Source organism: Ranitomeya imitator, chromosome 1 (genome assembly GCF_032444005.1).
Source record: "Ranitomeya imitator isolate aRanImi1 chromosome 1, aRanImi1.pri, whole genome shotgun sequence".
Classification (NCBI taxonomy): Eukaryota; Metazoa; Chordata; class Amphibia; order Anura; family Dendrobatidae; genus Ranitomeya; species Ranitomeya imitator.
Window position 1 is genome coordinate 339,108,674 of NC_091282.1, and position 26,974 is coordinate 339,135,647.

General features: G+C 46.0%; 1 protein-coding gene across 4 annotated transcripts; it reads left to right on the plus strand.

Annotated features, from left to right (window-relative positions):
* Positions 1-988: 988 nt before the first annotated feature.
* On the plus strand, positions 989-10,928 carry FICD (FIC domain protein adenylyltransferase). Of its 4 annotated transcripts, none has more exons than XM_069759746.1 (3): positions 989-1,027; positions 1,321-1,654; positions 6,373-10,928. In XM_069759746.1, exons 1-3 carry the CDS (start codon positions 995-997, stop codon positions 7,446-7,448), a joined length of 1,443 nt encoding a protein of 480 aa, XP_069615847.1. In that variant the 5' UTR covers positions 989-994; the 3' UTR covers positions 7,449-10,928. The 4 variants fall into 4 exon arrangements, with proteins under 4 accessions (XP_069615847.1, XP_069615855.1, XP_069615851.1 ...); XM_069759754.1 differs by having other exon boundaries at positions 1,000-1,069; XM_069759750.1 differs by lacking the exon at positions 989-1,027 and adding an exon at positions 1,031-1,065.
* The last annotated feature ends 16,046 nt before the right edge of the window (positions 10,929-26,974 follow it).

Below are 26,974 nucleotides of genomic sequence, written 5' to 3' on the forward strand. Positions count from 1 at the left end.
GTTGTGTTCTTTTATGATAACTGTTGGTTGCACTCTTTTACACCTCTCCCCACGAAGCTCTGTCTACTATTCAAAAATGTCCATGTTGCTGACAGGACTGTAGGACTCGCAGCAAAAGGCCGGGGTCACACTTGCGAGTTCAATGCGAGAAACTCGCGCGAGTCTCTGGCATCAAGTCCCGGGACTGCCTCCGACACTCGGGACTGGAGTGTGCGGCTGCACAGAAATACATGCTCCGGTCCCGAGTGCCGGCGGCAGTGCCTGGACTTGCTGCGCGAGTTTCTCGTATTGAACTCGCAAGTGTGACCCAAGCCAAAGTCACATTCTGGCAAAACTGAACAATCAGCGCTGAGTGCAATTATTTACATTACAAAAAGCGACAATAAAAATGTAAGTTTTATTAATCAGGAAAAAAAATAATTTTGCCCTATGGAAAAATATTCATGTCTGACTTTGGGCGTTTGCTCCACTAACTTGAGCAATTCCCTAAAAAACATTAAAAGAATAATAAGCCAGATGAGTCCACTAGAATGGAGCCTGTGAGGATCCCGGAAGCAGCTCCATTCTAATCACCTCAGCACTGAGCTGGTGAGCCGAGGACAGAGATAGTGCAGAGGACATGAGCTCCTCAAATCATCGCCTCTACCCAATCAGAGGACACCACGCTCTGCTTTCACAAACAGCCCTTACAGTTACGTCTATTCCTCACCGTTACGTAAGGTGACACGGTTCACATTCGTGTCCACCTTCAGGACGCCATATTGAAGACTATACTGAAGTTAAACCCTTCATACTTCACACCTCCAAAATGGCCGCCATGCCGATATCTGCGTGCGGACAGTTTTGTAGTTCTACAGCTAATTCTCTAGTGTTTATCTCACTGCATTGTTACCAGGAGAGAAGCGATTGGCTGTTGGGATTGCTAGATCACTGTTTGGTATCAGCGCAGCCAATAGTAAAAGAGAACAAAGTGTGGGCGGGACTATCTCGAGGAATGTTATTTACGTCATGCAAAGTAGGAAGTCTGGTAAATTCCCGGTGATGGGGGTGTGCGGGAACTCTCATGTATGTACGTGGATTTCTGGTGGGATAGAGAGGGGTCTGTGAGTAGGATAATTAGGACAGGTGTCTTTTGGGGGAGAGAGGGCTGCTGTGATAGGACTGTGGCGTGGACAGTTATCCTGTGGCTTTTGTGGTATCCTGACTTGCTGGGACTTGTGGTGAGCGCACAGCTGTGAATGTCCCAGCAGATCTCCATGTTGTAGAGGGTGTTACCACACTGGCATTGTATGTGGTGTGATGCTTCTTTCTGTCTTGCAGATCCGGGGAAACAGTGGTGAAGATGATCCCGCTGCGAGTGCGTGGCGTTGGCTGATGGACAATTCAATGGCCGGGACAGAGATCCAGTGGCCGCAGTTGGGCGCTCGGTCCGGGCTGAAGGCGGCGCTGCTGGTGTTGTCTGGGTCGCTGCTGGTGGTCCTTCTCCCCCTCAGTGGGCTGGATGGGCAGTACAGAGCCGCCCTGAATGTCCTGCTGCAGTGTAACCTGTGGGGAGGGAACGAGCGGCTGCACACGTACGGCGGACAGACCACAGGACTCGCCGTAGCTTCAACTGCAATCGAACTTCTGGTGTTTAAACAGAAACCGTCTTCAGGTAAAAAAATCCATGAGTCCGTCTGTAAAGACATAGGGCGGCCACGGGGGAGGGCGGCCACGGGAAGGGCAGCCATGGGGAGGGGAGGGCGGCCACGGGGAGGGGAGGGCGGCCACGGGAAGGGCAGCCATGGGGAGGGGAGAGCGGCCACGGGAAGGGCAGCCATGGGGAGGGGAGGGCGGCGACGGGAAGGGCAGCCATGGGGAGGGGAGGGCGGCCACGGGAAGGGCAGCCATTGGGAGGGGAGGGCAGCCATGGGGAGGGGAGGGCGGCGACGGGAAGGGCAGCCATGGGGAGGGGAGGGCGGCCACGGGAAGGGCAGCCATTGGGAGGGCAGCCATGGGGAGGGGAGGGCGGCGAGGGGAGGGCGGCCACGGGGAGGGCAGCCATGGGGAGGGGAGGGCGGCCACGGGGAGGGCAGCCATGGGGAGGGGAGGGCAGGGCAGCCATGGGGAGGGGAGGGCGGCCACGGGAAGGGCAGCCATGGGGAGGGGAGGGCAGCCACGGGGAGGGCGGCCATTGGTTAGACTATGCGCTATGTTCTTATAGCAGTCCTGTGGTGCATGGTATAGTTATAGAGGAGGAGATGATTATACATTTTTGTGGGGAATGTTTCAGTTAAACATGTTTTATTCACTAAAATCGTCATTGTATATATAGAAGTCCAGTGGGCGGTCTTAGTAAAAGACTGACAGTCTTCCCTGTATGACTGCATGCAGAGATAGCTGTCAATCACTGGTAGGACCGCCCACTGGACTCATGTACACCAGCACAATGAATAAAGTACAAGTTACACTGAACCTTTTCACAGAAACTTATGTATCATTCTGCTAAATTTAGAAGGTGTTATCCACTACTTGGACAACCCCTTCTTGAGCTAAATGTTTGGCCGGATAAAATAAAAAACCCTATACTTACCTCTGGTGCCGGCTTTGCTTTCCCTGGGGCTCTCATACGGTGTTGTGACATGTGACCCCTGCGCCCAATCAGCGCTGGCATCACTGTCCCCGCCTACATATGGATTGGACATGAAGAGGAAGTCCGGGCTGCAGCTGATCTGACTTCCTCTTTATGTGCAATCCATTTGTAGGCGGGGACAGTGACGCCAGCGCTGATTGGGCGCAGGGGTCACATGTCATAATACTGCACAAGAGCCCCCTGCGGGAACGGCGCTGGAATGGGAGGGGAGTGTAGGCTTGTTTTTATTTTATTGAGGCTAAACATTCAGTTAAAGGAGGAGTTGTCCAAGTAGTGGACAACCCCTTTAAGTTGTCCTTACCGTGCTGTCCACAGATCAGACTGCATGCTCAATAGGACAGGTTCCTATTAATGGAAAATCCACAAAAACATGATCTTCTCACATATCCTGGTCTCCATATGGCCATTACGTATCCGTGTACAAAGATATAACTATGTACACAGCAAACCAGGAGCGGACACTGACAGCTTGGGGTCCCTGTGCGACCGCACTGTAGATTATAGCTATTATATAGTCGCCTCTCATTAAGTATAGCACCATCCCATATTACATAGTGCTGCCTCTTGTTATAAACCCCATATCGGATTCTCTTAGTATTTTTGTTATTTATAATGCCCGCTCTTTATTCCCTACCGACCACTGATACGCATTAAAACGGTGGCCACTAAGGGGCCTTATGTTCTTATCGCTGTTTTAAACCGGCGTTCGGGAATAAGGGACTAGCGCCCCCACTGTACAAAAATCACCGGTGTCTCCGCTACTCATTATATGTACTCGATAGCCTCATATTAAATGAGGGGGTGGGAGAAGACGTGATCTGGGTCTTATAATGAAATGAGCCGTGGGAGAGGATCCTATCAGGTAATAATCAGATATCTAGTAATAATATGCCCCATCCTGGTCCCTGTCCTGTGGTTATTGTGCCCACATCCTGGTCCCCTTTCCTGGGGTTATTGTGCATTTTTCCTGGGGTTATTGTGCCTTTTTTCCTGGGGTTATTGAGCTCACATCCTGGTCCCCTTTCCTAGGGCTGAATACTTCCATCCTGGTCCCCTTCCTAGGTTTAATGTGCCCCATCCTGATCCCTTTCCAGGAGTTATTGCGCCCCATTCTGATCCCTTTCCAGGAATTATTGCGCCCCATTCTGATCCCTTTCCAGGAATTATTGCGCCCCATTCTGATCCCTTTCCAGGAGTTATTGCGCCCCATCCCAATCCCTTTCCAGGAGTTATTGCGCCCCATCCTGATCCCTTTCCAGGAGTTATTGCGCCCCATCCTGATCCCTTTCCAGGAGTTATTGCGCCCCATCCTGATACCTTTCCAGGAGTTATTGTGCCCCATCCTGATCCCTTTCCTGGGGTTCATGTGCCCTACCCTGAGGTTCATGTGTCTCATCCTGACCCCTACCTGGGGTACTATGCCACTTCCTGGGGTTTATGTGCCCCACCCTGGCCCCTTCCTGATATAATGTTCCAAGTTCACCACTATATTTAAACAAAAAAAACAAAACCTGATTCTACTCGCCTTCCTCTGCTCTCACTCTGCTAGCAGTCCTTTTCGGCGACTTGTATTGCAGCTCAGGAAGCCGGTGGACACTAGATGCACGTCCAGCTGAAATAGTCGTTGATGTAGTTGGGCCCCGCTCCACCCCCTGGCCCCGGTGCAGCTGCACTGGCAATATGTCCGGCCCTGCAGTATACAGTGAGTGCCCTCTCTCTTTGAAGATATGGGGTAATAATGGAGAATTTCAATAATAACTCGTCACCTATGCACAGGACAGATGATAACATCTAGAAGAGTTACAGTCTGACCACTGAGACACCCCACCCATTGCCAGAACGGGGCACTTCTGTGTCTGTTTAAATACAGCAGCAGTGCATATGCATATAACGAGAATCCAATAATAGCATGATAACAGTCAAAAGGACACTTTATTGAGTTCTGTCTGGGTGAATAGATCCCTTGAGACATGTTTGGAGTATGTGCCTGAAGCTTTTCCCAGCTTACAGTGGGGCAAAAAAGTATTTAGTCAGTCAGCAATAGTGCAAGTTCCACCACTTAAAAAGATGAGAGGCGTCTGTAATTTACATCATAGGTAGACCTCAACTATGGGAGACAAACTGAGAAAAAAAAAATCCAGAAAATCACATTGTCTGTTTTTTTTATAATTTTTTTTGCATATTATGGTGGAAAATAAGTATTTGGTCAGAAACAAACCATCAAGATTTCTGGCTCTCACAGACCTGTAACTTCTTCTTTAAGAGTCTCCTCTTTCCTCCACTCATTACCTGTAGTAATGGCACCTTTTTAAACTTGTTATCAGTATAAAAAGACACCTGTGCACACCCTCAAACAGTCTGACTCCAAACTCCACTATGGTGAAGACCAAAGAGCTGTCAAAGGACACCAGAAACAAAATTGTAGCCCTGCACCAGGCTGGGAAGACTGAATCTGCAATAGCCAACCAGCTTGGAGTGAAGAAATCAACAGTGGGAGCAATAATTAGAAAATGGAAGACATACAAGACCACTGATAATCTCCCTCGATCTGGGGCTCCACGCAAAATCCCACCCCGTGGGGTCAGAATGATCACAAGAACGGTGAGCAAAAATCCCAGAACCACGCGGGGGGACCTAGTGAATGAACTGCAGAGAGCTGGGACCAATGTAACAAGGCCTACCATAAGTAACACACTACGCCACCATGGACTCAGATCCTGCAGTGCCAGACGTGTCCCACTGCTTAAGCCAGTACATGTCCGGGCCCGTCTGAAGTTTGCTAGAGAGCATTTGGATGATCCAGAGGAGTTTTGGGAGAATGTCCTATGGTCTGATGAAACCAAACTGGAACTGTTTGGTAGAAACACAACTTGTCGTGTTTGGAGGAAAAAGAATACTGAGTTGCATCCATCAAACACCATACCTACTGTAAAGCATGGTGGTGGAAACATCATGCTTTGGGGCTGTTTCTCTGCAAAGGGGCCAGGACGACTGATCCGGGTACATGAAAGAATGAATGGGGCCATGTATCGTGAGATTTTGAGTGCAAACCTCCTTCCATCAGCAAGGGCATTGAAGATGAAACGTGGCTGGGTCTTTCAACATGACAATGATCCAAAGCACACCGCCAGGGCAACGAAGGAGTGGCTTCGTAAGAAACATTTCAAGGTCCTGGAGTGGCCTAGCCAGTCTCCAGATCTCAACCCTATAGAAAAGCTTTGGAGGGAGTTGAAAGTCCGTGTTGCCAAGCGAAAAGCCAAAAACATCACTTCTCTAGAGGAGATCTGCATGGAGGAATGGGCCAACATACCAACAACAGTGTGTGGCAACCTTGTGAAGACTTACAGAAAACGTTTGACCTCTGTCATTGCCAACAAAGGATATTTTACAAAGTATTGAGATGAAATTTTGTTTCTGACCAAATACTTATTTTCCACCATAATATGCAAATAAATTGTTAAAAAAACAGACAATGTGATTTTCTTGATTTTTGTTTCTCAGTTTGTCTCCCATAGTTGAGGTCTACCTATGATGTAAATTACAGACGCCTCTCATCTTTTTAAGTGGTGGAACTTGCACTATTGCTGACTGACTAAATACTTTTTTGCCCCACTGTATATGCCAAACGTGATGCCTAAACTCTAAAAGTGATTTTGGATAACCATATATTGGTGCTTTCCTCTACATTTTTTCTTTATAGGTCTTTATAAATCAGTAAATAATCTATTTTAATATTTTAGATGTCAAGTTTGAAGCCAAAGCTGCTTTGAACCAAGCGCTTGAAATGAAGCGTCAAGGCAAGAGGGACAAAGCGCATAAGCTTCTGCTCCACACCCTGAAGATGGACCCGGATCACGTGGACGCCCTTAATGAGCTTGGCATTTTTCTGGAGGAGGAGAAAGATATCATACAGGCAGATTATCTCTATTCCAAAGCGTTAATGATCTCGCCACATAATGAGAAGGCGTTATTAAATCGGGATCGCACCTTGCCTTTAGTAGAGGAAATAGACCAGAGGTATTTTAGCATCATTGATAGGAAAGTCAAGAAAGTCATGTCGATTCCAAAGGGTAACTCTGCTCTTCGCAGGGTCATGGAAGAGTCTTACTATCACCATATTTACCACACTGTTGCTATTGAAGGAAACACCCTTTCATTGTCTGAGATTCGCCATATAATTGAGACCCGGTATGCTGTGCCTGGTAAAAGTCTCGAGGAACAAAATGAAGTCATTGGTATGCATGCTGCAATGAAATATGTCAATACCACGTTAGTGTCTCGCATAGGATCGGTTACGATCAGCGATATACTGGAAATACACCGGAGAGTGCTGGGCTATGTGGACCCTGTTGAAGCGGGGCGCTTTCGTACAAACCAAGTGTTTGTGGGCCACCACATTCCTCCCCATCCCAGGGACGTAGACAAGCACATGGAAGAGTTTGTTCAATGGCTGAATTCCGATGAAGCAATAAGCCTGCATCCTGTGGAGTTTGCCGCACTTGCACATTATAAACTGGTCTATATTCACCCATTTGTTGATGGTAATGGACGGACTTCACGCTTGCTTATGAATGTCATCTTGATGCAGGCAGGTTACCCACCAATAACCATCAGGAAAGAGCAGCGGTCAGAATATTATTATGTGTTAGAGCTTGCGAATGAAGGTGATGTGAGGCCTTTTATTCGATTTATCGCCCAATGCACAGAGACCACACTAGACCTCCTGCTAATAGCCACAGCAGAGCATCCTGTGGGCCTCCCGGAGCCCCATCCAGACAGCCTCGAGTGCCAGCAAACTATACCAGTGAAGACTTGACCTCTACATAGGACTCTGTGGCCTCTGGTGCCTTGTTTCCACCTCCTAGGATGTTGCTTAGTGTCAGCAACTTTTCGTTAATTTATTTGACGCTTTTTGCTGCTAGTTTTATTTTCACAGTCGATTTTTTTTTTATTTTTATTTTTTGCAGGAAAATGATGCAATGGAAATTTAAGGGCCCGTGTATTTTGCACTAAACTTGGCCATACACATTCTGTACATGTCAAACTCCCAATACTTGTGCAGGACTCTGCCTGGTGTGTGTATGTGTTCTCTGTGGGGAGAGGGGAATAAGTCGTAGCTGGACATCCGTTGTCCGCTTATCTCACATCAAAGCAAAGGTTGTGGTATCTTAAGAATGATTGGGCATATTGAATTTCTCTTACCCCATCATTGGCAGAATGAACGTCAGCCAAACTCCTAATGCACATCAAATAGTCATCTGGCCCTTACAAAATCTGCAGGTTCTCATAATGATAATTTAAGGTGTATGGCCACTTTAAGGCTCTGAAATGTCTCCAAGCCAATTACTTTTTCCAGATATCAACTGGATATCCTCCTCCATATTCTAGCCTGCATCAGCTGCACTGTCGAAAGGGAATCTCTCTCCCAGGTTTGTGCTTCTCCATCTGAAAGTGGCATAATGTGGATGTTGAGACCCTGATTCCAACCATGGGTCACTCACTGAGCTGCTTGCTCTCATTTTCATGAACTCCCTGTTTTATCTGCTACAGGTCTACTAGTCATCGGAATTAGCTGTGTATAGCCCCACCGTCACAAGTGACTGGCAGGTGTCTACCAGTGTTCAATGTATACAGAAAGCTGCCAATCATTGATGATAGTGGGGTTCTACAGAGCTCTTGAATATCCTTAACTACCTGGCAGCAGGTTTACTAGTCCTCTAATGACAATCTCCTGCTGATAAAACATGATTTAACTAAAACTTCATTAAGCAACCCAGTAAATTATAAATTTGCTGGAATCAGGGTCTGCCCCTACATCATGGTGTTCTCAGATAAGGTGGCAAAAACCTGATTTCCTCTTAAGGGCAGTATATCACAAAAAGTCTGCTCTTTTATTTTAATATGCTCAAAAAAATGATTGTGTAATGTCGCTAAAGAATGCAGTTATTATAAGGCATCCCTTTAACTGCCTTCCTCGCCATGGAGTGATGGTTGGAGTGCTCCCCTTAGGGATACATTATGCTCAGAACATGAATCTGCTGTGTACTGCATTGTGCTCTATTAGGCAGTACAATATTTTCTGTGCTGTTCAGGTATAGTAAAGTAGTACAGGACTCCTAGATACTGTTGGTGCTCGCAGGGCTGTGGAGTCGGTAAGCCAAACCTCTGACTCCGACTCCTCAATTTCCATGACTGACTCCACCAAAATGGGCCCTGACTCCACAGCCCTGGGTGCTCAGATAGGGTCCCAATCCGTAAATATGTAGAAAATAGTCGGGCCCTCAATTGGGTGCTGGATTCTTTTCTATATTTTTACAAGCCAATAGAGAACAATCCTGCCCTTAAATGATAATCTGATGATAGCTGTGCATTCACTTTCATCTGTTATACCGCATATACCACTTTTAGACCTTTTCCAAGAGCGTTGGCCTCTGTGAAAATGTGGCAGATTTGCTCCTCATTGCACCCATTGCATTTCATTCCAAAGGCTGAAAACCGTGACACCATCCATAGCTTTAATTCCCATTCGGCGACTTTTAAATCCGCAGTGCTGATCAGTTCATGCTGCGGTTTTTCTCCGCAGTGTGTACATGAGATTTTGTGAAATGTCATTCACAATTCTGCTACTGTAACACAGTGCGATTTTCTGCCAGGAAATCTTCTTCGTAGAGCTCCTCAAGGAAACACAAACACAGAGAGGCGTAGCTATCTGTTCGCACAAGATTGGGGACTTTGGATACAGAACTCCAAGGATTTTATCAGTCCTGATTTAAAGGGGGTGTCCTCTACTACAGTAGGGCAACCTCATCTTGATCTAAATATTTGGCCCCGATAAAATGAAAAGCTTATATTTGCCTCCTGTGCTGGCGCTGTTCCAGCGCTGTCAGAAGGCGCCTTTCCGGGGCTCTCATGTGGATGTGATGACACGTGGTGCACGGGAGGGGAGTATAAGCTTTATTATTTTTCGGGGCCAAGTGTGGGGTATGAGATGGGGTTGTCCTAGTAGTGGACCGCTTCTTTATCTGTAAGGTATCTTAAGCTGTTACATGCCGGGCTTGTGCATACTGTTATGGAGACTTGCTCCTCTCAGTGAGTTTCAGATAGCTTATGAATATGTGATCATAAATGTCATAAAAACCTAAGTCTTTACGTTACACATTACTGATGAGAATGAACAAGAGAAATGCAGGTTTTTAATTTATTTTTATATGTAATTTTAGTGAGCATAGCTTACAAATACAGTGACAGGTTAGTGGAACGCACTGTACTTATCCTTTATCATTTTATATATTGGTCAAGCAGAATTTGCAGCTCCAAAATATTTATTTGTTCTTTAGAAATCTTCAAGAAGATTCTTGTATCAAATTCCATTCCTGAAGCTTTCTTTACATGTCTTTTTGCTGAGTTTTGGAGCAGAAACTGAAAGTTTTTCAGCAGTTTTCAAGTTTTCAGTTTTTGAGGAGGATTTGGAAACTTTCTGCTCAATTTCTAGTCTGAAAACTCAGAAAAGAAGACGCTGTATTCACATATCTTATATATCAGGCCTCAGATTTCATTCAGAGGACATTTTTGTGCAGTTCTGTATGACTTCATCATAATACAGTGCTGGACAGAGGCACCAAATGGAAAGACACAGAGTGCCCACAGATCTGTAGTATAGACTAAGGCTATGGTCACACAGCCGTAGATTCTCCCATCCGAGAATATCGGATCGCTCAAACTCTGATCCAGGTTTGACCAGAGTGTCAGCTTGGTGTGATTCATTTGTTTCGGATGAGACCATTGGAGCACACTGTCAGGAGGAGATGGAGAACAAAATTTCTGAATCTTCTCTCTGTGAGTCTGATGAAATCAGACTGCACTCGGATGTCACGAAAGTGCAGTCCCGTGAGTTCCATGCACCCATAGACTTGAAAGGGTGTATGCGATCCAATTTGCACTGTAAATTTCTTCATGCTGCAATAGTTTTTTCTTATGTCAAATCGGCGCTGCCCCATAGAATAACATTGGTCCGAGTGTGATCTGATAAAAATTGCACTCGTGTGCATGAAAACTTACTGGAATCGTCATCATTGTCTCACAGAGAATTTTTCTAGTAGATTTTTGATAGGAGGCCTTTCTGTTCCTTCAACATCATACAACCTAGCGTAGACATGATGCCATATGATTATTGTTTAATGAGGTTGGATATTAGAACTGACATGATCAGTAGAGTTTTATTTGTTAGACTAAGCAGTTTGCACTTTACATGTTCATAATTGTTAAATTGTGAATAATAAATTATTTTGGTATTGGATTGTGTATCAATATATGGAAATGTAACACAAAAGTCAATATTGCAATCAGAGCTGGAATTGCTGGCTGCATTGCAGCTAAAGAACAAGAAAGCATCTTTAACCCCTTAAAATCACAATCATTGGGGGATATAGTGCCTATGCATTCTGCCATACATGCACATTACTTATGTCACTGCACAGAATCCGAGAGTTTAATGAAAACTGCTGTCTCCAACACCGGAGACAAACAGCTCGGCGGCCATGGACCCATCTGGACCTGTCCACTTTGATCTTGCCAAAACCCTTGCTGTGATTCATATGCCTGCACAATGAAGCAGGCTGGTATTGCTTACTTTTCCGATACGGATCTTTACTATTGTGTCTGAGAAAATCCGATCCGGCTGTCCAACAATTCAGCAGGGTGCTATATACCCTTCTGCATAGGTCACTGTTGTTGTTAGCACCAATCATGGCCCTTTTAACCTTCTGTATCCGGGGTCTCAAACTTGGCTGGGTATATGGGGCGCATATAGAAAAAATTTGAATTTTCTTGGGGGGGGGGGGGGAGCGCATTCTTTGAGTGATAAAGTGACATCTTTAGCGATACCATGTATATATATAATCTTTATTTTTATATAGCGCTAACATATTCTGCAGCGCTTTACAGTTTGCACACATTATCATTACTGTCCCCGATGGGGCTCACAATCTAGAATCCCTATCCGTACGTTTTTGGAATGTGGGAGAAAACCGGAGAACTCGGAGGAAACCCACACAATCACGGGGAGAACATACAAACTATGGTGGGATTTGAACCCAAGACCCCAGCGCTGCAAGGCTGCAGTGCTAACCACTGAGCCACGTTGCTGCCCATATTGTGGATATGTCCCCATATTGTAGATATGTCCCCATCCAGGTCCCCATATTGAAGATATGTCCCCATTTTGTAGTTATGTCCTCCTCCAGGTCCCCATATTGTAGATATGAGGCGATAAGGACATTGTATTTACCGCAAAATGGTATTGGTAAAAATAGTCAACTTGAGGCACAAAAAAATAAGCCCTCACACAGCCCCAGATCCTGAAAGATGAAAAAGCTACAGGTGTCAGAAAATGGCGACAAAAGCAAAAAATGTTTTCATGTATATTTCTAACTTTTTCTCACCACTTTGATTAAAAAAAACAAACTATAAATGTTTTCTGAGAAGAGAAAAATCCCAGCAATTTTAATAAAATCTTCAATCCTTTATTTCATAGTAGCAAAATGGGTTAAAAATCCATAATGGTATGAACAGAGACGCCCCAGATGCGTTTCTGGCGTTGCTGTCCTTGATCACCCAACTGAAGATACAATCATCATGGGATGCAGACAAAGCCAAGTGAGGATATGCAATAACTGATGTTACTACATTTTAAATATACATATATTTGATAATATAGCTCTAATAAATAAACAGTATCATTTCTATAATTGTAGGAATTTAAAGAAGAAATCTTGGTGTTGGCTGTGATTTCTCTTTTCTCCATTGATAGACCCTATCTTGTTTCTGGTCTAAACAGTCTTTGTGGAATTTTCTTTTTTTTATAGCCATGATGTAATTTTCAAACTTTTGAGTATTATGCACTCAATTGGTGTTAAAGGGAACCTGTCACCAGGTTTGGCCAATAAGAGCTACGGCCATCACCTTTCAGGGCTTATATACAGTATTATAATGCTGTATATCTTGCCCCCAACCCAACCTGTAAGAGAAGAAAAATAACTTATTATACTCACCTGTTGGGCGGTCCAGTCCGAAGGGCATCGTTGGTTTTGGTCCGGCGCCTACTATCTGCTTACGATCCTCTTCCTCCTGCTTGCTTCGTGTGGATGACAGTCTTTTTGGCATCGCGCTCCTGCGCAGGCGTACTTTTCTGCCCTGTTGAGGGCACAGCAAAGTACTGCAGTGCTCAGGTGCCGGGAAAGGTCAAAGAGCCCCGGCATATATGCACTGCAGTACTTTGCCCTCGACAGGGCTGAGAAGTATGCCTGCGCCGGAGCGCTGTGCTGAGGAGACTGTGGATGACGAAGGGATGCGTCATCCACATGAAGCAAGCAGATGGACGGGATCATAAGATGAGAGGCACCGGACCAAGACCAGCGACACCCATCAGACTGGTCTGCTCCACAGGTGAGTATAATAGTTATTTCTCCTTCACCTCATTGGGGGACACAGACCATGGGTTGTATGCTGCTTGCCACTAGGAGACTGACACTAATTTAACAAAAACGTTCGCTCCTCCTCTGCAGTATACACCCTCGTGCTGGCTCCCAGAGAACCAGTTCTTGGTTAGTGTCCGTAGGAGGCACATGAACGGGTCTGCTATTCAGACCAAAAACTATTATTTTTACAATTTTTACATTTTTTTATTTTATTTTTGGACGAAGGGGCGACAGATCCTTTCAAGGCTCTGATCTCCCCAAACCATCAACAGGCGAGCACGAAGTGTGTTGCCTCTCCGTATCCTCTCCTGCGATGTGGGAAACCATGCCTGAGCTGATTCTTAGGGGTGACGGGTCCCTTCAAGGGCACTGATCTCCCCACACCTTCAATGGACGAGCACATGAAGTGTCGCCTCCACGTATCCTCTTCCTCAGCCAGGCTTATTGCTGAACATTCTGCCCTGTCCCATCCTAGGTGAATAACACTTTGGATGTACAGAGGCCCACCTCGTGGCATCTGAGCAGCCCCCATTGCACCACCACTGTTAAAGTGGATGGTACAAGGAGGCGGACGGTCCCTCTCCACCTCCCTTCTAAAGGAATGGTGGATTGAGGATTTTCCCCCTTATCCTGCACTGTCCAAGCCAGCAGCAGCACAGGAGGACCTGCAGCAAGCTACTTTACCTGCCACCCGGCTTCTCTGGGTAAGTGCCGGGGCTGGAGGGCTCCTTTCAGGCGGTCTGGGGTAGCGCTGGTTAAGGGGGACCCATTTTGACTGTGGGGGCGCGCATTCGGCCCCTTCCTGCATCGGCACTGGCCGGCGCAGCAAATTTAGTCCCCGGCTTCGGCCGTGTACTAGGCTGCAACCCCTATCTCCGCCCCTGCTATGATGCGATACGGAGGCTCCGCCCACCCATCCTGGCGCTTCTTGCGCAGCATGAGAAGTGCCTCTGAGATCTCGGGGGCATCTTTCTCCCCCCAGACCGCCTCAGGACACACTAACTGCCATCAGGACCGGCAGCAAGTGTTTTCAGCGCAGGGGCCACGCAGTTGGAGAAACGCAGGAGGAGCGGGGACACAGACCTGGGTAAGGGAGTGCTGCACTATATATCCTCCCTGCTGTAACCCCTTTTCTCAGCAGTATCCCTTCTCTGCAGTCCCTAATATAGGGCCACATAGAAGGGTACATCATGTCCCAGCCTAAGGCATCAAAAAAGTCTAACAAGACTATGGCTATATTCTTTACTTCATGCTCCTGGCAATCTGTGTTCCCTAAGGCTCAGTTTGCCAGTCTACAATGCCTGTGACACCAACTGCACTCAGGAGCACTCTGCCGACACCGAGCCCAGTGTACCTAGTCCCCCTAAGTGGGCTTCGTCACTGTCTCAATCTATGGCTTCGCTGGCCAAAGCGATTGAATCCATCCATGATCTTTTGGGGGGCCGGACCGTTTGCAGGACTGATGTAGACGGATCCTTCCCAAGCCGGGAGCAGTCGGTTAGGGGCCGAAAGCACTCTAGAAGCAGTAAGGCACCTAGAAAACTGATCCGTCTCCTGAGTATGTCTCCTGAGCAGACACGTGCCTTGTCGAATCACAGCTCCATTTCTCGCTCTCTCCAGAGTTCGTTAGCGAACGCAAATCGGACTGCGAATCTGATGGTTCCTTAGATCCGGATTCGCCAGATTTTCAGAAGACAGTGGATTCGCTTATTGAGGCAGTCAACCAGGCTTTAAAGGTTGAGGAAGATTCCAGCTCTGCTCTGGATCACACCATGTCCTTTAAGAGAACTAAAAGCTCTCATAAGGCATTTGCTATTCTTCCTGAATTTAGAGCCATAGTTAATAGGCGTAGAGAACACCTGGATAAACGCTTCACAGGACAAAAGCCTCTTGAAGCAAAGTATCCTTTTTCAGCTGACCTGAAAAAGGATTGGGCGGAATCTGGTAGATCCCCCCAGTATCCTGCCTAGCATCCAAAACTCTCGTGTCCGTGCCGCATGGCTCATCCATCAAAAATCCCACAGACCATCAGATATAAGGCTTGGCCCACTCTGCTTTTGAGGCCTAAGGTTTGGCCCTCTGTCCATTTTTGCCGCAGCATGGGTAGCTAAGGCTATGGTTTTTTGGTCAGAGACCTTAGCTAATTCTCTTCAGAACAGTAATCTTCCTCCAGAGGCGGCACACCTTGCCAACCAAATTTCTCGGGCAGGCGATTACCTGGTACACGCATCCTTGGATGCGGCCCATTGTGCGGCTCCGTCAGCAGCCAATGCCATCTCTATCAGAAGGTCATTATGGCTCAGAGAGTGGAAGGCGGACTCTGCATCAAAAAAGTTTCTCACCTCCTTTCCTTATCAAACCGGTCGCTTATATAGAGAAAACCTGGATCAAATCATTTCCGATACTACAGGAGGAAAGAGTACATTCTTTCCCCAACAGAAACTTAGGCGTCCCTATCGGAGACAGCAACAAATCCGTTTCCGTTCCTTTCGCTCCACTCCAAGCTGGGCCACTACCACTACTTCGTCCAGTTCAGGACGTTCTCCACGAAGAGATGGAGGAACTCAGGTCTTGTACAGGCCTGACCAGCATTGTAAGTCCCGACCCAAACAGTCGAGGCCCAAAGGACCTAGGTCCCAGAGATTTTCCTCACGCTATCAGCGCTATCCGGTCCACACTGGCAGGGTAGGCAGCCGCCTACTTCTCTTTCGTCAGGTCTGGCTTTCCGTCGTCTCCGACGAGTAGATCATAGATCTGTTGTTGTCCGGATATAATATCGACTTTGCTATGCGCCCTCCTTCACGTTTCTTTCCCTCTCATCCGCCCTCTTCAGAGGCAAGGACAAAGGCTTTCTCCCAGGCCATAGACACATTGCGTTACGATGGCGTCATTGTCCCCGTCCCAGAAAGTGAAAGGTTTCAGGGTTTCTATTCAAACCTTTTAGGCTATGTGCACACGTCAGGATTTTTGCGTTTTTTTTGCGGATTGTCCTGATAAAAACGCTATAAAATCGCTAAAAAAACGCAAACAATATGCATCCTATCATTTAGAATGCATTCTGCATGTTTTGTGCACATGTTTGCGTTTTTTTCCGCAAAAAAAACGCATTTCGCAAAAAGAAGTAGCATGTTCATTATTTTTGTGGATTTTTTGCGGATTTCCCATTAAATTGGATTGTCTGGAAAAAAACGCAAAAAATCCGCAAAAAAAAAGCGTAAAATCCGCGGTAAAAACGCATGCGGATTTCTGGCAGAAATGTCCTGATTTTGTCAGGAAATTTCTGCAAGAAAATCCTGACGTGTGCACATAGCCTACGTCATCCCAAAGAAGGACGGCAAGGTGAGACCCATACTAGACCTCAAACTTCTAAACAAGTTTAATAAGGTCCGTCATTTCCGCATGGAATCTCTGCGTTCAGTTATCACTTCCCTGGAAGACGAATTCTTGGCCTCAATCGACATCCGAGACGCTTACTTGCACATTCCAATATTTTCCCCCTCACCAGATTCCTGAGCTTTGTCATTCGCGACCAGCATTTCCAATTCACGGCCCTGCCCTTTGGCCTTGCTACTTTGCCCAGAGTATTCACAAAGGTCATGGCGGCAGTCCTGTCCATCTTGCACTATCGGGGCGTGATCGTTCTGCCCTATCTGGACGACCTGTTGATCAAAGGTCCATCCTTCCCCGACTGCGTTGAGTCCGTTTGCATTACTTGCGATACCCTTTCTCACCTGGGCTGGCTGATAGCAAATCCTCTCCTGTCCCAGCCCAGCAGACCTTTCTAGGAATGTCCCTGGACTCGTCTCGGGGGTTGGTAATTCTCCCTCCAAAGCCTTAACCCTTAAACGAGGAGCCCGAGCGCTTCATCAGTCTACCCCTCACTCCATCCAGTTTGCAATGAGGGTACTAGGAAAGATGGTGGCCGCAATGGAAGTGGTCCACTTTGCGCAACTGCACCTTCGTCCCCTACAACATGCCCTTCTGGCAGCTTGGGACAGAAACCCTTTCTCCCTCATCCGAAGGTGCCGCTTATTCCTGCAGGTCAGACAGACTCTCAGGTGGTGGACATTGAACTCTTCCCTCAACCGAGGGACATACTTTCTACCCGTTCAATAGCTAGTGGTGACTACTGATGCCAGTCTTTCGGGCTGGGGAGCAGTCTTCCGCCACCACACTGCTCAGGGTCGCTGGTCAATTCAGGAATCGAAGCTACCGATCAATGTTCTGGAGATCCGTGCTATTTGACTGGCCCTGCAGCACTTCCATCACCTTCTGGCAGGTCACCCCATCTGTATCCAATCAGACAACGCCACGGCTGTGGCATACATCAATCATCAGGGGGGTACCCGCAACAGGACGGCCATGTCCGAGGTAACTCACATCCTTTGATGGGCAGAGAGCAACCACTTGATGATCTCAGCGGTACACATTCCAGGAGTGGAAAACTGGACGCGGACTTCCTCAGCCATGAGGGTCTCACTTCAGAGGAGTGGGAGGTTCATCCAGAAGTCTTCTCTCGGATCTGTCTTCGCTGGGAGATCCCAGATGTGGACCTTATGGCATCCCGACTGAATGCCAAGGTTCCCCAGTTTATACTGAGGTCTCGAGATTCAAGAGTCATCGGTGTTGACTGCTTCTTTCATGGCGCCAATTCTGCCTTCCGTACATTTTTCCTCCCCAACTGTTACTCCCCAGAGTAATCAGGAAAACCAATGCGGAAGGAGTACCAGTGATCCTGGTTGCTCCCGATTGGACTCGCCACGTGTGGTTCACAGAGTTGGTACACCACATTGCCAACATACCCTGGAGACTGCCGGATTGGCCAGATCTGCTCTCCCTGGGCTCCGTCTACCACCATAACTCAGGGGCCCTGTGTTTAATGGCGTGGCCATTGAATCTTGGGTCTTAACCCAGGCAGGTTTTTCTCAACAGGTCATTTCCACCATGGTTAGTGACCGTAAACCCTCATCGGTCCATATCTATCACCGTACCACCTGGAAGACATTTTTTGCTTTGTGCAAGGATCGTGGTCTTTCTCCTCTCATCTTCTCAGTTCCCAACATTTTAGAGTTCCTACAGGCTGCTCTGGATTCCGGGCTGGCACTCATCTCTCTCAAGGGCCAAATCTCCGCTCTATCGGTCTTATTTCAGAGATGCATTACGTCAAGACTTCAGGTTAAGACTTTTCTTCAGAGGGTGTCACATATCGCTCCTCCCTATCGCATGCCTTTAGAGCCTTGGGAGCCTAGGGTGCTATGTGCCCTTCAGGTACCTCCCATTGAACTGCTTCAGGACATTTCGCTGGTCTTTCTGTCCTGGAAGGTTGCCTTTCTTGTGACGATCACATCAATCAGATGGGTTTTGGAATTAGCCGCCTTAGGCTACTTTCACACTGGCGTTTTTTGCCAGACGTTGCAATGCGTCGTTTATGGCAAACAACGCATCCTGCAAAGTTGTTTGCAGGATGTGTTTTTGCCCCATAGATTAACATTGGCGACGCATTGCGGCGCTTTGCCACACGTCGCAACCGTTGTGCGACGGTTACGCCGTGTTGTGGCGGACCGCCGGGAGCAAAAAATGTTAAATGTAACGTTTTTTGCTCCTGACGGACCGCTTTTTCTGACCGCACATGCGCGGCCGGAACTCCGCCCTCACCTCCCCGCACAATGGGGCAGCGGATGCGCCGGAGAAATGCATCCGCTGCACCCGTTGTGCAGTGCGTCAAACGCTAGCGTCGGAATCTCTGCCCGACGCATTGCGACGGGGAGATTCCGACGCTAGTGTGAAAGTAGCCTTATCCTGCTTCCTTTAGGACAAGGTTGTCCTCAGGATGTTGCTGTCCTTTTTGCCAAAGGTTGTTTCATCCTTCCATCTTAATGAGGACATTGTTCTTCCTTCCTTTTGTCAGGCCCCTATTCACAGAATTGAAAGAGCTCTCCACACTCTGGACCTAGCCAGGGCTCTGAGAAGGTACGTCTCAAGGACGGCATCCTTCCGAAGAACAGATGCGCTGTTCGTTCTCCCGGAAGGTCAAAGGCAGGGTCTGCCGCTTCTAAGGCACACGATAGCCAGGTGGATTTGTTCCAACATCCAGGAGTTATACCGAGTCAGAAGTCAGCGCATCCCAATGGGGATCAGAGCACACTCCACTCGAGCGGTGGGGGCTTCTTGGGCCATGCGGCATCAGGCGACAGCGGAGCAGGTCTGTAAAGCTGCAACTTTGTGCAGTTTACATACCTTTGCAAAGCACTATAATATTATACGATATTACAAGATGAGACAATTATAGTATGTGCATAACAATTACAAAATAAAAGGGATTAAAGTTGAAAAAAATCCACTTACAATTCTCTCATATAATGGCTGGCCATGAGGCTGGGGGAAGGGCAATACATCCTAATGCATCAGAGCAGATTACAGTTTCTGTTAGCTGACTTCCTGCGCAAAAGACCCTCCTAAAATGAGGCTGAATCTCTTATACCCTCTGCTTGTGACATTACTGAGTGGGCTGCGCCCTGGAATGCCCTCCCCTTTCTGGAAGTTATGTCAAATCGTCTATTACTCATACCTCTTGGGGAGGGGCTCGAGGAAGGATGACGAACGTATTATTGATCTTGTTTTGAGATTAGCGTTCTATTAAGTCTTAACACGAGGTTTCTGTATGACCCGGTTAAGTAGTAATCCATTTCTCTGACACTGCTGGTATGGGACATTAGGAAATGCACTGGTGTGTAGCTCTATTGTTGCACATCCCAAATATGTAACTTTCACACCTATACCACTACTTGGGGTCGAGTTATTCTATCTTGAATAACTTATACACAAATGGAAGCACATGGCTGCAAACAAAAACTTGTTTCTGCTAACCAACGCATTCTTGAGGGAAGGGGGATGAGTGGTTTTCCCTTTCCAAAAAGACCCTTTATTCAAACATGATAAACCAAAATTTTCACCGCTCGGGGGTGTGCATGTGGTTCAAGGGTGCGCAGGTGCCAACGATGGCCGTTTCGCGCTGAATGTAGCGCTTCTACGGGTCAGTGGTTGCCGGGAAGTGAAGATGGAAGTAGGTGCGTTCAACCAAACTCCTCCCATCCCACGTCCCAACCTACCGCTGTCAAAGTACATCATCTAATATATAATTGCCTAGAATACTACTTCCTGCAATTTGTGCCAACTTCCTGTCCGGAGCTAATGTCCGGAGATAAGTGACGTCAACAGTGTCCAGTGTCTGATTGGTTGCCGCCTGCTGCGAGCGACCAATCAGAAACGTGCCGTACAGTGACACACTCCGCCCGCCATTTTGGTGTGATTTTTGAATTTTTACCTCACAGCAAGTTTCTACTGCGTGGAGGCGGGCCCAGTGACGTTGCTCTTCAAGCTCCTGCCGAATTTCGTCAAAAAAATGATAATACCATTTACCAAAACAATATACAGTGGGGCAAAAAAGTATTTAGTCAGTCAGCAATAGTGCAAGTTCCACCACTTAAAAAGATGAGAGGCGTCTGTAATTTACATCATAGGTAGACCTCAACTATGGGAGACAAACTGAGAAAAAAAAATCCAGAAAATCACATTGTCTGTTTTTTTAACATTTTATTTGCATATTATGGTGGAAAATAAGTATTTGGTCAGAAACAAACAATCAAGATTTCTGGCTCTCACAGACCTGTAACTTCTTCTTTAAGAGTCTCCTCTTTCCTCCACTCATTACCTGTAGTAATGGCACCTGTTTAAACTTGTTATCAGTATAAAAAGACACCTGTGCACACCCTCAAACAGTCTGACTCCAAACTCCACTATGGTGAAGACCAAAGAGCTGTCAAATGACACCAGAAACAAAATTGTAGCCCTGCACCAGGTTGGGAAGACTGAATCTGCAATAGCCAACCAGCTTGGAGTGAAGAAATCAACAGTGGGAGCAATAATTAGAAAATGGAAGACATACAAGACCACTGATAATCTCCCTCGATCTGGGGCTCCACGCAAAATCCCACCCCGTGGGGTCAGAATGATCACAAGAACGGTGAGCAAAAATCCCAGAACCACGCGGGGGGACCTAGTGAATGAACTGGAGAGAGCTGGGACCAATGTAACAAGGCCTACCATAAGTAACACACTACGCCACCATGGACTCAGATCCTGCAGTGCCAGACGTATCCCACTGCTTAAGCCAGTACATGTCTGGGCCCGTCTGAAGTTTGCTAGAGAGCATTTGGATGATCCAGAGGAGTTTTGGGAGAATGTCCTATGGTCTGATGAAACCAAACTGGAACTGTTTGGTAGAAACACAACTTGTCGTGTTTGGAGGAAAAAGAATACGGAGTTGCATCCATCAAACACCATACCTACTGTAAAGCATGGTGGTGGAAACATCATGCTTTGGGGCTGTTTCTCTGCAAAGGGGCCAGGACGACTGATCCGGGTACATGAAAGAATGAATGGGGCCATGTATCGTGAGATTTTGAGTGCAAACCTCCTTCCATCAGCAAGGGCATTGAAGATGAAACGTGGCTGGGTCTTTCAACATGACAATGATCCAAAGCACACCGCCAGAGCAAGGAAGGAGTGGCTTCGTAAGAAGCATATGAAGGTCCTGGAGTGGCCTAGCCAGTCTCCAGATCTCAACCCTATAGAAAACCTTTGGAGGGAGTTGAAAGTCCGTGTTGCCAAGCGAAAAGCCAAAAACATCACTGCTTTAGAGGAGATCTGCATGGAGGAATGGGCCAACATACCAACAACAGTGTGTGGCAACCTTGTGAAGACTTACAGAAAACGTTTGACCTCTGTCATTGCCAACAAAGGATATATTACAAAGTATTGAGATGAAATTTTGTTTCTGACCAAATACTTATTTTCCACCATAATATGCAAATAAAATGTTAAAAAAACAGACAATGTGATTTTCTGGATTTTTTTTTCTCAGTTTGTCTCCCATAGTTGAGGTCTACCTATGATGTAAATTACAGACGCCTCTCATCTTTTTAAGTGGTGGAACTTGCACTATTGCTGACTGACTAAATACTTTTTTGCCCCACTGTATATTTAGTTGTGAAGTGGTTCAGTGACATTTTCACACCAATTTTGAACTTTTGTTTGGTGTTTTCTCCATATACTGCCTATTATTTTTGTTCTTTCTTACTATTATTTATTAATTGTATTATTCTTACATTTGAATAAATAAAGTATATATGGATTCTAGACTCCCGATTCTTTAGAATCGGGCTGCCATCTAGTATATTTATAAACATATAAAAACAATACCGGCGACTCTGACCGGGAAAAACGTTTAAGCACTTCTCATTCTCGTATAACTATACATAAAAATCCACTCCAAGACCAGGTTATCCAAGAGTGGAGTTGGCACATTGTTCGAAATTGGCTATTTTTATATGTATTTTTATATCTCCCTGACCTCCAGGGACAGGGGACCTGTCAAAGAATCCGGTGGACCAATATTACAACTGGGGAACGGGATACTTGTGTTAGCCTAACTAATAGCTCATAAGACAGGTCCGGCTGGCCTTAACGACAGAGTTGATATGTCTATCTTCTTATGAGCCATTAGTTAGGCTAACAAGTATCCCCTATTCCCCAGTTGTAGTATTGGTCCACCGGATTCTTTGACAGAGCTGTGAAAATTTTGGTTTATCATGTTTGAATAAAGGAATCACATCACTTCAGGACTGGCGAGTGCTGTTGCATTTTTCTGTGATACAATCATAAATATCAAAGCTTAATATTTTTGGAAGTTGGAGTTTTTTTTTTTAGATTTGGCTATCATAGGAGGATATCTGTTTGTACAGGTAACTAGTACTGTGCAGGATTGTTAGGCAACTTAATAAAAACCAAATATATTCCCATCTCACTTGTTTATTTCACCAGGTAAGCAAATATAACAGTACAAGATTTAGAAATAAACATTTCTGATATGCAAAAACAAAACCCCAAAAGATTAGTGACCAATATAGCCACTGTTCTTTATGATGACACTCAGCAGCCTTCCATCCATAGATTCTGTCAGTTGCTTGATCTGTTTACGATTAACATTGCAAGCAGCAGCCTACACAGCCTCCCAGACACTGTTCCGAGAGGTGTACTATTTTCCCTCCCTGTAGATCTCACATTTTATGAGGGGCCACAGGTTCTCTATGGGGTTCAGATCAGGTGAACAAGGAGGCCATGTCACTATTTTTCCTTCTTCGAGACCTTTACTGGCCAGCCACACTGTGGAGTAGTTGGAGGCATATGATGGAGCATTGTCCTGCATGAAAATCATGTTTTACTTGAACGGTACCGACTTCTTCCTATACCTCTGCTTGAAGAAATGGTCTTCCAGAAACTGGCAGTAGGTCTGGGAGTTGAGCTTCACTCAATCCTCAACCTGAAAAGGTCAAACAAGTTCATCTTTGATGATACCAGCCCATACCAGTACCCCACCTCCACTTTGCTGGCGTCTCGTCTGAGTCGGAGTAGGGCTCTCTGCCCTTTACTGATCCAGCCTCTGGCCCATCAAGAGTCACTCTGATTTCATCAGTCCATAAAACCTTTGAAAAGTCAGTCTTAAGATATTTCTTGGCCCCTGTTTCGATATTTTATTTTATGTTTCATGTTCAAAAGGTGGTCGTTTTTCAGCCTTCCTTACCTTGGCCATGTCCCTGAGTATCGCACACCTTGTGCTTTTTGTTACTCCAGTAACGTTGCAGCTCTGAAAAATGGCAAAACTGGTGGCAAATGGCATCTTCACGCTTGATTTTCCTCAATTCATGATTAGTTATTGTGCGCCTTTTTTGCCCAACACACTTCTTGTGACCCTGTTAGCTATTTGCCATGAAACGCTTGATTGTTCAGTGATCATGCTTCAGAAGTTTGGCAATTTCAAAACTGCTGTATCCCTCTGCAAGACATCTCACAATTTTGGACTTTTCAGAGCCCGTCAAATCTCTCTTCTGACCCATTTTGCCAAAGGAAAGGAAGTTGCCTAAAAATTAAGCACACCTTATATAGGGCTTTGATGTAATTAGACAACACCCTCCCCATTAGAGATGCACATCACCAGATTTACTTAATTGGTACTTACATAAATTACCTAGTAAAAGTATGAAGTGACGAGAGAGAAAATAAGTAAAACATTTTCTTTTATTGAAACAATGTTTAAAATAACATGTATTACATAAAAAGACAGGAAGATGGAAAAATTGGGACCTCCAAAAAAGTCTGGGTGTGACATATAAAGATGGTAAGTTTTATAATCTATCTGCACTTTGGGAAGTATTCACCTAAAGGGATCATGTAGACTTGCTGGAATGGGTGGACTTAAAAATGTCTCATAAATACCTTTTGCAGTCCTTACCAAAGTGAAATAAACTTGACCAAAAATAATAGTGATAATCAATCCCCCCACAACACCAAGGTAAAAATGTTGAATACAGCCTATATTTAAGTCAACAATTGACTAGGTATATAAACAAGTTTTATATTCACAAAAAGATTCACTGCGTATGTAATTTAAAAAGCGATCACACCTCTCACATCACCCGATTTACTTAATTTGTAGTTGGCTCTCAAGCCTGAACAGCTTTGAGTAGTACAACATGTATAATAAGTATGATGTTATCAAAATACAACTTGCCTAATAACTCTGCACACAGTGTACAAATGAGATTACTGAAAATACACACTGCTGATATTCTGTAAGGGTATTATACATTCTTTTGAAGGCCTCTACATGCAAAGGCCTCATTCACACATCCATGTTTAAACACAAATATAAAAAAATGGTAGCGGTGTCATCGGCGTGTGGTCCGCGTCTCCATTCTTCCCATCAGTGTGTGGTCTGCGTGTCCTTTCTTACGATCACTAGGTTATCAGTATATGATCTGTGTCTGTTACGATCCGTGTTATGATTTATTTATATAGCACCATTGATTCCATGGTGCTGTACATGAGACGGGGTTACATACAAATTACAGTTATCACTTACAGTAAGTGATCTATAGCAGAGGTCCCCAACTCCAGTCCTCAAGGCCCACCAACAGGTCATGTTTTCAGGATTTCCTTAGTCTTGCCCAGGTAATAATTGCATCACCTGTGCAATGCAAAGGAAATCCTGAAAACATGACCTGTTGGTGGGTCTTGAGGACTGGAGTTGGGGACCTCTGATCTATAGGATGGTGGGGAAGGAGACAATAGGTTGAGGGTTGCAGAAGCTCCGGTGTTGGTGAGGCGGTAGCTTCGGTAGTGATGAGGCGGCAGCAGGGTCAGTGCAGGCTGTAGGCTTTCCTGAAGCGGTGGGTTTTCAGGTTCCGTCTGAAGGATCCGATTGTGGTTGATAGTCGGACGTGTTGGGGCATATTCGGGAGAAATCTTTGAGGAGGTTGGTTGAGGAGCAAATAAGTGTGGGGGAGAGAAGGAGGTCATGGGAGGACCGGAGATTACGTGAGGGAAGATATCGGGAGATTTGTTCAGAGATATATGGAGGAGACAGGTTATGGATGGCTTTGTAGGTCAGTATTAGTAATTTGAACTGGATACGCTGAGGGAATTGGAGCCAGTGGGGGAAGCTGAGGAGTAGCGAGGAGAGAGATGAATTAGTCGGGCAGCAGAGTTAAGGATGGACTGGAAAGGTGCAAGGGTGTTAGCAGGGAGGCCACAGAAATGGATGTTGCAGTAGTCGAGGCAGGAGATGAGGGCATGCACACGCATTTTAGTTGATTGACGGTTGAGGAAAGGACAGGTTCTGGAGATGTTTTTGAGCTGGAGGCGACAGGGGGTGAAAAGAGCTTGTATGTGCGGTTTGAAGGACAGGGCAGAGTCAAGGGTTACTTCGAGGCAGCGGAGTTCCGGTACAGGGGGAAAGCGTGATATCGTTAATTGCGATAGGTCAGGAAAGAAAGATCTATGAGATGGAGGAAAGATGACGAGTCCAGATTTGTCCACATTGAGTTTGAGGAAGCGAGAGGAGAAGAAGGAGGAGGATATGGCTGATAAGACACTCCAGGATTCTGGACAGCAGAGAGGTGACATCTGGGCCAGAGAGGTAGATCTGAGTGTCATCAGCACAAAGGTGGTACTGGTATTTTGAGTCATCCCAGGCCAATTGTATAGATTGAGAAGAGTAGGGGGTCCTAGAACAGAGCCTTGGGGGAAGTCCAACAGAGGGTGGGATGAGGAGGTAGTGTGGGAGTTAGAGATGCTGAATGTGCAGTTGGAAAGGTATGAGGAGATCCAGGATAGGGCGAGGTCTTTGATGCCAAAGGAGGAGAGGATCTGTAGTAGGAGGCAGTGGTCAACTGTGTCGAAAGCAGAGGACAGGTCTAGAAGGAGGAGTACAGAGTATTGTCCGTTAGCTTTGGCTGTAAGTAGGTAGTTAGTAATTTTGGTCAGTTGAATGATGGGGGCAGAAGCTAGATTGTAGGTTATCGAAGAGCAAGTTAGATGAGAGGTAGGAGGAAAGTTCAGCGTGGACGTGCTGCTCCAGGAGTTTGGAAAAGAATGGGAGCAGCGATATTGGGCGATAACAGTTGGATCGAGGGTTGGCTTTTTAAGGATAGGCGTGATTGTGGCATGTTTGAAAGCAGAAGGGAAGGTGCCAGAAGTTAGTGATCGGTGTGTTAGTAGAAGCTTTATAATGTATTTATATAGCCAACTATGAAAAAACAAATACAGATAGACATCACACTGATGCCATCCACATGTTTTTACACGGACCCATAGACTTGTATTGGCCCTTTCAACGGACATATCTCCTTGAGGTTAGCATGGACACAGTCCGTGAAAAATACGGACATGTGAAGAGCACCATAGATATACCTATTATAATCTATGTTCTAGCTGTGAAAAAAATTACACACAAAAAAGTGTGTGTGTG

Excerpts from the sequence above, each read along its gene's own strand:
- FICD (XM_069759742.1), top strand. The coding sequence starts at position 1,068 with ATGTACGTGGATTTCTGGTGGGATAGAGAGGGGTCTGTGAGTAGGATA. Across the intron at positions 1,221-1,320 it reads CTGACTTGCTGGGACTTGTG|ATCCGGGGAAACAGTGGTGA; the intron begins GTGAGCGCACAG and ends TCTGTCTTGCAG. Across the intron at positions 1,655-6,372 it reads TAAACAGAAACCGTCTTCAG|ATGTCAAGTTTGAAGCCAAA; the intron begins GTAAAAAAATCC and ends TTAATATTTTAG.